The 12,212-nt window shown below is 44.1% G+C and overlaps 2 protein-coding genes across 4 annotated transcripts in view; one reads left to right on the plus strand and one right to left on the minus strand.

Moving 5' to 3' along the window:
• The window catches only part of TRMT13 (tRNA methyltransferase 13 homolog), a 15,647-nt gene extending 10,006 nt beyond the window's left edge, over positions 1-5,641 (minus strand). For both annotated transcript variants that reach the window (XM_084757264.1, XM_084757265.1), the window contains exons 1-4: positions 5,365-5,641; positions 3,084-3,130; positions 2,881-2,947; positions 371-433 (exon numbers count right to left, since the gene is read on the minus strand). In XM_084757264.1, coding sequence (XP_084613390.1) covers positions 371-433; positions 2,881-2,947; positions 3,084-3,130; positions 5,365-5,541 — 354 coding nt within the window. In that variant the 5' untranslated portion in view covers positions 5,542-5,641. The remainder of the gene's footprint in view (positions 1-370; positions 434-2,880; positions 2,948-3,083; positions 3,131-5,364) is intronic.
• Positions 5,642-5,730: 89 nt separating this feature from the next.
• The window catches only part of SASS6 (SAS-6 centriolar assembly protein), a 34,095-nt gene continuing 27,613 nt past the window's right edge, over positions 5,731-12,212 (plus strand). Inside the window, exon 1 of one of the 2 annotated variants that reach the window (XM_084757263.1) lies at positions 5,731-5,945. In XM_084757263.1, coding sequence (XP_084613389.1) covers positions 5,881-5,945 — 65 coding nt within the window. In that variant the 5' untranslated portion in view covers positions 5,731-5,880. The remainder of the gene's footprint in view (positions 5,946-12,212) is intronic. The other variant, XM_084757262.1, reaches the window with a different exon arrangement.

The raw sequence follows: 12,212 nt of genomic DNA on the forward strand, positions 1-12,212 counted from the left end.
AGTGCCAGGACAGAAGCTGAGCAGAAGCTTCACAGCTGGGCAGATCGCATGGCAGCTGAGGTGCTTCTTCTGGTAAAACTTCCACCCTAGGCTGCCGTCAGAGCCGCCCAGCTGGGAAGGCACTACTCTGACCTCTGCCGTGGTACTTTAACTCTCAGTGCTCCCTCAGGGTCAACAAGTTGGGCTCAGTTAGCTCACAACAGAGCCATGTTGCAGCTTGTTATGGGACTAACCACCACTAACAACGTGGTTCTATAGGAAAATACATCCTAAAGCCAAAACAACAGATCTCTGTAAACAAAAATGGTCACTACACAGGGAGACAGCTTATAAATGCCGCATGGAGTTAAGCATTAAATAACACACTTACCAACTGCTCGGGAATTTCGGTTTCATCCTTTAATCCTGCATTTATATCTTGAACAAAGAAATCCTTGACAGAAACAAAACCATAACATAGTATTACTAAGAAGCTCACAACACATAAGGCGAAGAACTTCTCCTTTCATCCTCCCACACCGCCGCCCTTCTCTCACAGTTCTGTAATCACCGACTGTCTCTGCAGACCCACTACCATGCTGACTGGTTTGCATTAGGTGCCGGGATTACCATGGTGGACAACAGCAGAGACAGATCTCTATGGATCTTCTGGTGAGGGGGTTGTGTGAAGAGGCATTTACAGTTTGAAACCTTCAGCTGTAATGTGGAAGGCCTCTCGTGTCTGGATGAAAGCACCACCCTTCAGTAAAAAGCTAATGGCCTACAGCTGAGGCAGGGAACAGGTGGGACATCCGGCAGGCACAAAAAGGCTGGGACACAGATGGAGACTTCAGTGTCATAAGAGCTCTTGTTCAGCAGGGGGTTCTGGAGAAGAGGATTTCCTCCACATCAAGAATTATAGCTCTCTCAGCTGAGCTGCCAGCCCCAGACCAGACAACAGCAGGGAGCTTGGAGCTCCCAATGAGCCAAGCCAAGTGACTTCAGGAGCCTGACTTGGCCCGGGCAAATCTGATGGCTGCATCAGGAATAGTCAGCAAGCACACCGCGGACTTGTCTGGCAGCAGTGGAGGCTTGTGCCTCAGGCATTCCTGGCTAGACAGGCTAATTTGAAGGCTCAGCGGTGAAGCAGTGAGTGTCAGACAGTCGTGGTGGAGGAATGGAGCAAGAGAGCATTTATTTCCTGAGTCAGGGACATTATAAACCTTGTTCACATTGGGCGGTGGTGGTGCACGCCTTTAATCCCAGCACTCGGGAGGCAGAGGCAGGTGGATCACTGTGAGTCCGAGGCCAGCCTGGTCTACAGAGTGCGTCCAGGACAGCCAAGGCTAACACTGAGAGGCCCTGTCTCGGAAAACAAAACAAAGCAAAACAAACAAATAAACCTTGGGCAGTAGGTGGGGTTTCAGGGGTGAATGTGCTTAACTTGCTGGGGCTAGCAATGCTACGGACACTTTATTTACATGCAGCAGTGTAGTCCTATCATAAAAAGGGGGAACACAGTTTTTAATTATCCCATGGGCAGCAGGGTTGGGGGAAGAGCTCCAGGTATGGTTAGAGGTATGGATAAAGGTCATTGGTTGAAATCAAAGGTGGTGGTGTGCATGCCTTTAACCCCAGCACCCAGGAGGCAGAGGCAGGCAGATCTCAGTTCTAGGCCAGCTTGGTCTACAAAGTGAGTTCAGGACAGTCAAGGCTACACAGTGGAACCCTGTCTGGGGAGGGGAGGAGCTAAGGTAGTTTAGCAACATTTATGGATTTTTGTTAAAAGATGGCAGAGAATAACTCTTGATTATTACTTTTTTTGTTTGTTTGTTTGTTTTTGAGACAGGGTCTCTTTGTGTAGCCTTGGCTCTCGTGGACTCCTGACTTTGTAGAGCAGGCTGGCCTCGAACTCAGCAATCCACCTGCCTCTGCCGCTGCCTCTCGAGTGCTGGAATTAAAGACGTGCACCACCACGCCCAGCTGGCAGAGGATATCTCTTGGTTACGTGAGGATCTCTTTCTTTCTTTCTTTTCTGGAGACAGGGCTTTCTATGTAGTGCTCTGGCTGCTGGGCGTCCTGGAACTTCCTCTGTAGACCAGGCTCACCTCAAACTCATCAATCCACCTGCTTCCTAAGTGCTGGGATTAAAGACGTGCTTGACTGAGTGAGAATGTCTTTACTGATAGGTTTAACAAAGGAAATTGGTAACTGAGGGCAAGAGTTGAAGCTGCAGTAAGCACAATGTTTTGGTGGGAGACTGACAAAAACGTCATGGAAAATTAGACATAAGCATTACTGTATATGGGGTTTTGAGACAGGGTTTCTCTCTGTGTAGCCTTAGCTGTCCTTGAACTTGCTCTGTAGACCAGGCTGGGCTTGAACTCAGAGATCCATCTGCCTAGGCCTCGCAAATGCTTGGATTAAAGGTGTGTGCCACCACACCCATACTCCGCCTAATCTTAAAAAGGGTTAGGAAAAATGCTTGGGGTAAATTGTACTGTGGATTAGATTTTTGATTTATTTTATTTATTTCTGGGGGACAGAGTCTCTCTATGTAGGCCTGATTGGGCTGGAACTTGTTATGTAGAGCAGGCAGTCTGGAAACTCACAGAGATCCATATGGTATGTGCCATCGCACCGGGGTTTAGATTGGATTTTTATAAATGAGAATTAACTATACTAGAGAAATCTATCACAAAACAACTTTTATTTGGTAAACAAAAAATTTTTAACATAGTGAAGAGCTTGTTAAACCCAAGCCACAATGCTAAAGCCACCCAGACATAGGGTTCATATGATCCAGGGTGTACACACACATACACACACACACACACACACACACACACACACACACACACCACACTACATACCAACATACCACACATTTCAAATACTTACAGGCTTTGGCTTCTCTCTTGAATTACATTTTTTCAAATGTTTTGCTAGTTGGTCTTCATATACTGTGCTAAATTTAAAAAGAAGAATTAAGAGCTAGTAAACCTTAAATGAGCCTTGTGAAGTTTACTGTTTCTAATACATCACAAACACAGACACACACAACCCAAATGACCACAGAAACACTTATCTGACCCCATACTTACTGTTTTGGATCTAAGGGACACAAGATTCTTTTCCGAGAATTTTCTTCCTAATAAATTAAAAGAGAAACATTTATTGAAATTTCAAGTTTATAACCTTCAGATGTTGGATATACTTACAGTCTTCTTCTATTTCCAAAATAGGGTAAAGAAAGTTTAATTGGACATAATGTAAAATAAGCTCAATCAGGCCACACTGTCTAATTAAAAAACTTTCCCCCATTTCAGCTGGCTTCTGTATAAATGAACAAATACTGTTTTGGCCTTCTTATGCAATTCTGCATGAGAGCTAACACCTGCTAAAAACAGGCACAGTGATTATATGCACCACTAAAAAAAATGCTAACCATTTACTTCAGATTAACTAATAACATATTGTATAATATTCATCATGTACAAAAATGATCTTTTGAAGTACGTTCTTACTGGGTATAAATGGTGAAATTGAGGTGACTAACATCTCATTACTTGCACACTTATTCTTTGGAATATGTTGCCTATTTAAATTGATTACAAAATGCATATTTATCTCTAGGTTGTTAAAGTATGGGGGAAACCTGGGTGTGCTGGAACATGATTTTTTTTAAATTAATTTTTATTTTATGTTCAATGGTGTTTTGTGTGCGTGAAGGTGTCAGATCTTGGAGTTACAGACAGTTGTGAGCTGTCATGTGGGTGCTGGGAATTGAACACTGGTTCATTGAAGAGCAGCCAGTGCTCTTAACTGCTGAGCCATTTTTCCAGGCCCTGCGGAACACGCTTTGACTCTCAGCTCTTTAGAGGAAAGGTAGACAGACCCAGCCAGGGTCACATACTGAGACCCTGTCTCAATAAATATAGAAATAAAATATGGGAGAAAGTATGATAGAAACTGTAAGACACGGCAGTTTAACAATTTACAATGGGTCATATTCATTGGCTTTGCAACTTTTCAAATCGCTAGTTAGAACCTTTCAAGTTATACACATTTAACTATAGGCACTGGGAGAAAAGAAAACAGTGTTGGCAGTTCTACCCTACAGACACTATGGACATGAATGAAATATGATGGCACACTTATTAAAGCTAGAGGCCAGCAGGATTGCTTAGGTGTGTGTGATCTCAGCTGTATTAGCTACTAGCCCAAACAGGGGCTCACTACCTCCAGAAAGATGAGAACCATAGTATGACTGAATTTTTAAAAGCAAAATAACAACATTGTTTAGCATAGTGCAAGCCATACAGTAAAAGCTGACCAAATATTTATTCTTAATTTTTTTTAAATAATTATTTGTTTCAGCATGTTCATGAAGTTATGGACACTCAATTTAGGTAAAGTTATGAAATTTTCAGTATGTAAAAAATGTATATTACTTATTCTTCATGTATAGATTTTAAAACTTATTTTTCAATTTGATTCTTTGGTGGGAGGCTGAGGTAGGAGAATTCCTGAGATCAGGAGTTCAAGACCAATACAGGAAATATAGCAAGATCACTGTCTGAAAAACAAACAGGAAAACTGTCTTTCAAGGGAAGTAGCCTAATCACAGAGCACACACACACACACACACACACACACACAAAGCAATTTTAAAATTTATTATTTGAGTTTACAAACAGTGTAATCAGGCAGTATTGCTATTGAGATGGTTTCTTTTTTGGTGGAGAAGGGAATGAGACTGTCCTATGATTTGTAGGTTAGCAATGTCCCTGTTCTCTATCCATCAGAAGCCACTGATATTTTGCACTTACAACCAAAACGTCTGAAGACATTACTAAGTGTCTGCTGGGGGACCAAAAAAAAAAAAAAAAAAAAAAAAAAAAAAGCACTTTGCTTCCATCTTTAAGGTTATGCACGTTACTTTTTTCCTTCGCTGTCTCAAAATAATAATTACAAGTTTATAAGGTGCTTCCTAGAAAGGGAAGCCTAAAAAAAAAAAAAAATCCAAGTTTCTTCCCAATGCATTCGGAAGTGGTTATCATCAGAACTCAGCAAAACTTAGTGACTTCAAACACTAATTTGTAAAAAAAAAAGCAAACACCTCCCATGAGGATGGGAGAAGAGTGGAAGAAGGGCAAGCATCTTTATCGACTCTCAGACGGCGCTTTCCTTAGTACAAGCAAACAACGCGCCTCAGGAGGGCTCCCCAAGGCTCCCCATGCGGAGGTCAGAACCGCATCTCCTCAAGTAGAAGCCGGAGAATCCATGGGACAGAAACTTGTGAGGGAAGCGCGGGGCCGGTTCCCAGCACCCACAGACCCGCAACTCGCTTCCGACTCTCAGGACGCTAGGGAGCTACCCGACCTCCGCTGCGCCAGCGTGTTCGCCACAGAACCTCCTCCCTGCGGCCACCACCATCTTGCAGAAGCGCTTCTTCTTTTCCACAAAATAGCTGCATCTACCCTCGGTTGGAAAAGCGGTCGCGTGCGTCGTCGGCGCAGGAGCCGCCATAACCCTAGGTCCTTTTTGGCTGCCGAGCATCCGGCTCGCAGCCCAAAGCGGTTACTTCCCTTTGCTTCCCCTCCCTTTAACAAACGCGGCCGCCCAGGAGGAGGGTCCGCCACGCTTGTTAATGACCGGAAATTACACAATCACCCCGGCTCCGTCCTGCCCTGAGCCGGAAGAAGGTGATGGTGGCTGACGAGGTCCAAACTTCCTTCGTTCCGTCGGTTTATTCTTCGCCCCGCCTACCCTCCCCCGCCTCTGCGGGAGCTGAGCGCCAAACTTAAACCCTGTCAGCACCGGGACTTCTTTCAAGCTTGCACCGAGGGCCAAGGCCTGTTGGGCTTTTTCGCACACCCGTCGGGGCAGCGGTCCGACATGAGCCAAGTTCTGTTCCAGCAACTTGTTCCCTTGCAAGTGAAATGCAAAGACTGCGAGGAGAGGTGAGCTCCCGGTGCCGGCGGGTGGCGGTTGGGGTCGCGCCAATGGGGAAGATGGCGGCTGGGTTCCGTGCCGATCCGTGCGCGGCTCTGTGTCGGACTGACACACCGGGACGCGGGAAGGGACCCCTGTGTCTGTCGCCTGGTCGGCGGTTGCGGAGGGGACACAAGGCAAGGGACCGAGGAAACGGGCAGCCGACTCCCCTCACGTCCAGTCCTGGCTCTGAGCAGGACTGAGCCCAGACAGCCTTTCCTGTTTGGTTTTTCGAGACAGGGTTTCTCTGTGTAGCCTTGGTTGTCTTGGACTCGCTTTGTAGACCAGGCTGGCCTCGAACTCACAGCGATCCACCTGCCTCTGCCTCCCGAGTGCTGGGATTAAAGGCTTGCGCCACCACGCCCGGCCAGACTGCCTTTTCTGGGTGGGAGCTCTGATCCTGTGCGCGAAGTTTCACGGTGACTTCAGGGAACCGGCCGCCCCGCTCCTAACTCACGCTCTCTCCTTTGGAGGCAATTGGGAGTGAAGCTTTGCATCTTCAACTAAAACCCAAACAATTTCAGTGATATACTTGGGCTCAACTGCACGTCAGTTACAAAACAAAGATCCATTACCAACCCCTAACACTGGAAAGTCAGGAACTCTTGTTCGTTCAGTAAATACTGTCAACCTGTTGGACCCTCAGGGTGATACCGCGGTCTTCACAGATAAACCTGACTCACAGATAAATGCGAACGTGCAACATTAACCACAGGTGATGCTATTACGGCTTAAATAGATTTGAAGTTACATCTGATTTTCCCTCTTTTACGCACGTGTGTGTGTGTGTGTGTGTGTGTGTGTGTGTGTGCGCGTGTGTGTGTGCTGTTATTTACTTTATGTCAACATTAAGTTTTCTCATTTGAGCTGGGTGCAGTGGCGCACGCCTGTAATTCCAGCACTCAGGGAGGCAGAGCCAGGTGGATCTCTATGAGTTTGAGGCCGGCCTGGTCTACAAAGTGAGTCGAGGACAGCCAAGGCTACACAGAGAAACGCTGTCTTGAAAAACCAGAGTTTTGCCAGGCGTGGTGGTGCAAGCACTTGAGAGGCAGAGGCAGGCGGATGGCTATGAGTTCGAGGCCAGCCTGGTGTTCAGAGTAACTCAAGAACAGCCAAGGCTCCACAGAGAGACCCTGTCTCGAAAAAAGGAAACAAACAAAAAACAAAACAAACCCAAAGTTTTGTCATTTGTAAAATTGATTTAACACGCCTGCCTACCCATATGACTGTAATAAAGACCAGGTGTGAAAATGTTGTAGAAACTGAACGGTGAAGAAAGGTTGTATAAAAAAACCAAAACCAACCAACCAACCAAGCAAACACAAAAACCTAGGACATTGATTTATTGAGTTGCCAGACTATTAAGCTGTAGTACAAGATTTAGAATTAGGTCCAGAATCAACCAGCAAGCACTCAGAATGGACTGAAAGCAGCCATCCAGCCATATATAGGAATCTGTAGGTTATTTTAATTGTCTTGTTTTTTGCTTGACTTTGGCAACTGTACTTAGGCCCTTACTTAGTGTGCTCTATCACTGATCTATACCCGCCAGCCTCTAATTGGTGATTATTTTGTACTGTCCAGTATAGTGGCAATTAACCACATTAGTTATTGACGGTGTGCTTATCCAAACTCATGTCTCGAAGTGTAAAGTCCTGGGCCACCACTGACAAGCCTCATATTAGATTTTGCAGACTTGCTAGTAACAAGAATGTTTAAAAAACAAAAAACAAAACCAAAAAACCCTCAATTTCATGTTGATTATCAGTTACAGCTATATTTAGGGTATATTCGGTTAAATGTATTCAAATTAATTTTACTTAAAAAGTTATGGAGTTTAAAAAAATGTGACTTCTAGGTAATTTAAAACGACATACATCTCTCATCATGGCTCTCATTTGTGGATTTTGTTTTGTTTCTGTTGGACATAATGGCCCATTACTTGTGGTTCCAAGCTTGAAACTCCCAACTCTTCTTCAACACAATTGTAATCAGAGTTAATCGCCTTAAAAAACAATTTCAACTTTACTTTTTTTTTTCTTGTTTAGAAACCTGATAGTTCTATCACCTGTGGTAGAGATCAACCAACTGTTCATAAATTAAATTTTACTGAAGCACAGCTGTCCTTATTTGTTACCAGCTGTCTGTGCTTGCTTCTGCACAAGGGCTTCAATGAGTAATAGTATGGGGGCATTAAATGGAATGTAGCTCATGGTCTTTATGGTAGAGTGCGTGGTTAGCCTCTGTACTATGGCAGCAACAATGGGGAGGGTGCAACACAACAAGACACAGTTGAGACAGAGACTCTATAGCAACTTTCTAGTGTTGTGATCATTTTAATACAGTTCCTTATGTTGTGGTAGCGCCCCAACCATAACATTAATGTAAATATCTGTTTTCTGGTGGTCTTAGGTGGCCCCTGGGAGAGGGTTCTTTGATCCTCATAGGGCTTGCTACCTACAGGTTGAGAACCACTGCTTTGTAGCTTTCAAAGTCTAGAATATTCACACCCTGGCCTCTTACAGAATAATTTTGCTAACCCCTGATCTATAGGAAGAACAGCCTAGATTCTCCCCACCCCACCTCCGCCCCCACTAGCCGAGACAGGCTTTCTCTGTGTGTAGCCTTAGCTGCCCCGGAACTCATTCTGTAGACCAGGCTGACCTTGAACTCAGAATTCAGAGATTCACCTATCTCTGTCTTCCAAGTGCTGGGATTAAAGGTGTGTGCCATTACTGCCCAGCCAGCCTAGGTAGGTTAGCCAACTGCTCAAGTTCAGTTTACCCCAGCAATTATTTGCGATTGCCTACTATGTACCGAGAACTATCCTCGGTGCTGAAGCTGCGAAGCTTCCTTTCCTTTCACAGGTTACAGGTTTAGGTCTGAAGTAAATTGCCTGGGCTTAAGTTATTTCCAGGGCTGCCACTGATTGGCTGATCTTGGACAGTTTATTTACTGCCTGTGTGTTTCTGGGGATTGAACCTGTGTCATTGTAACATTCTAGACTCTACCACTATACTATATACCCTCAGCTCCAGTCTTACACAGTTTAGTTCACTTTTTTTTGGTCTCATTTTAAAATGCAGGCTAGGGGGGCTGGAGAGATGGCTCAGTGGTTAAGAGCACTGTCTGCTCTTCCAGAGGTCCTGAGTTCAATTCCCAGCAACCACATGGTGGCTCACAACCATCTATAATGAGAGCTTGTGGACAGTCATACATGCAGGCAGAACATTGTATACATAATAAAATAAATAAATTAACTAAAAAAATAAAATTCAGGATAGTAGTTCCTACTTTATGGGATTGTTATTGAGGATAAAATGATTTAAAACATGCAAAGTGCTTAAAATAGTGACTAGTATATATTAGGTATTCCCTAAGCCTTAGTTACTAGTGAGGTATAACTGCACCAGTAGTATAATAAAGGCACAGAGGAGGAGAAGGCCGTTGGGTGGAGGATGGTGTCGCTATCAGGGAACCCTGCCTGGAAGAAAGTGGTGAGAGCGTTAAACCCAGGATCGGATAAGCACCTGCTCTTCGGTTCTGATCCCTGCACTCTCCAGTAGTTCGGCAAGAACTCAGCTCCTCTTAATGCTCACTGTTCTCTCTACTACAGCTGCACTCCTGCTGGTCCCTCTACCTCAGACGTCCATTCTCTCATGACTTCCAAGGTGCCCCCCCCCCCACGCGCATGCACCATTGTATGGCAGAAAAGGGAAGAGGATGTCAAGTCCTTTGGCACTTGAGTCATACATAAGCCTTTGTGAGCGGCTTGATGTGGGTGCTGGGATACAAACTCTGGTCCTGAGAGAACAAATAGATGCTTTTAACCACTGAGCTGTCTTCGATTCTACACCCAGATTTCAGTGTGTGCGCTAGGGATCCAGATTCATATCTTTGTGTGTGTGTGTGTGTGTGTGTGTGTGTGTGTGTGTGTGTGTGTGTGATGTTGGTGCTGACTGTGCCATTTCCCCAGTCCCCCAAGGTATAGCTTAAATCCTTTCCCAGTAAGAATCTTTAAAAGTTGCCTAAGATGCCAGGTATGGTGGCACACACCTTTAATTCCAGCTTTCAGGAGTCAGAGGCAGGTGACTGTATGACTTTGAGGCCAGCCTGGTCTACATAGTGAGGTCCAGGACAGCCAGAGCTACATAATGAGACCCTGTCTCAAAACACAAAACAACAAACGTAGGTGCCTACATTGAAATTAATTGTCATTAATCATTTATTAGGTAGCATTATGTGGAAAGAGATGAGTTAGAATTTGGGCTTTGTTATGTGCCTCAGGTCCTTTCTCTGTAAGAAATAATCACCTAGATTATTGATGAGTGGGGTGATACACACACACTCATGGGTATCCAACAGTATAGGTGCTCAGTAGGCATTAGTAGCTCTTCTTTTCCTTTGGGACTGCAATCAGATGGATCTAGGCAAGAAATCAACTTGGTCTGCCTTGGACTTATGGACATGAACCGTGTTTGTTTCTGTTTGTATCCTTAGCACCCAGCAGAGTACCTGGCTTACAGAGGCTTTTAATTGTTTGCACTGAGGTCGCAGCTTCTGGATGAAAGCAATGGGCTGAAATCCAGCTCTGCTGTCTAATGTTTAAGATCTTTATTTGAAAATAAATAAACCAACCTGGCCATGTCTGACTGGCCTGAAAGGGTGTTACACGGTTACAAACAGTGTTTAAGCATTGAGATTTTATTCGTTTGTTTTAGTGCTCTTATATCATGAATCTTTCTTTTATTTTTTTATTTTTGGTTTTTCGAGACAGGGTTTCTCTGTGTAGCCTTGGCTGTCCTGGACTCACTTTGTAGACCAGGCTGGTCTCGAACTCACAGAGATCCCTCTGCCTCTGCCTCTGCCTCCCAAGTGCTAGGATTAAAGGTGTGTGCCAACATCGCCCGGCTGAATCTTTGTAATAGAGAAAATAAGATTTGTGGTTTGAGATAATACATCCGCAATCTCAGATTTTTCTACAACTTGTTTGTAAGGGCTTTTTTTGGTTTTTAGAGGCAGGGTTTCTCTGTGTAGCTCTGGCTGCCCTGGAACTCGGTGCTGTAGACCACTGTAGTGCACTGGCCTTGGACTCAGAGATCCGTCTGCCTTTGCCTCCTGAGTGCTGGGATTAAGGTGTGCATCATCACTCTTGGCTCTGGGAAATATGTTTAGTTTAGGGCCTTCAAGTTTCCTCTTAGCATCTAATCCTTATAGGTACTTTCATTGCGTGTATCAGTATTAATATGAGTGGAACTGTTATAGTCAAATAATTCTCTTAGATTTAGGTAAAGGGCATTTTATTTCTCTTTTATTTTAATGTGTGTTTTTCTTCATATGTGTGTGTGTAATTTTAGGCATTTTATTTTTTTAAAGATTTTATGTATATGACTGCTCTATTTCCATGTACACTTGCATGCCAGAAGAGGGCATTAGATCACATTATAGGTGGTTGTGAGCCTCCATGTGGTTGCCGTGAATTGAACTCAGGACCTCGGGAACAGCAGAGAGTCTTCTTAACCGCTGAGCCATCTCTCCAGCCCCTAGGCATTTTATTAAACTGATGATTCTTTAATTTTTAAAAATGAAGTTAAAAAGTATAGGACTTCAAGCTGTAAAACACAATAAACAATTAGATGTCATATCACTATAGCAAAACCACTGTATACTAGAAAAATACCTTAAAGATAAAAAACAAAAAATTCTTCTATTAGATCTCATTACCTTATAAGTTAAGAAGAAATTCAGTTGTGTTCTTTCATAAAAAGACCATAAGTGAAGTTGGAGCACTGTTCCAAACTGCTTCACTTACATTGCTCTAGACACTAGAATTGACCGTGGAACCTGGGGCAGAGTGTCTATCTAGCGTGCATAAGCCTCCAGCTTTCCTCCCCAGCACCACAGAAACACTTGAACAAGGCTAACGAACGCTTTTGTGTTTGTTGTTTAGACAACTGCCACTTTTCAGCTAGCAGATGGGGTGATGCATTCAGCTTTTTTGTATGAACTGAGATATAGCATCCAGTTATGTAAAAGGTACTTTTATTTGCCTGATGCAACTGTGTTCTCAGAGGCTTACTGCCTCCATCTGCTAACCTAGGCCCAGTCCGGGAAGTTTCTAGGCTCCGTACACTCTTATTTAGGCCTAGAATGATTTAACCTTTGAGACTCATTGCTGAGTAAGCTCACCTTTTCTTGTTCTTTCTGAACTCTGGCTGGCTGGTTCAACTCAGCTA

Source organism: Acomys minous, assembly GCF_964271855.1.
Source record: "Acomys minous genome assembly, chromosome: 14".
NCBI lineage: Eukaryota > Metazoa > Chordata > Mammalia > Rodentia > Muridae > Acomys > Acomys minous.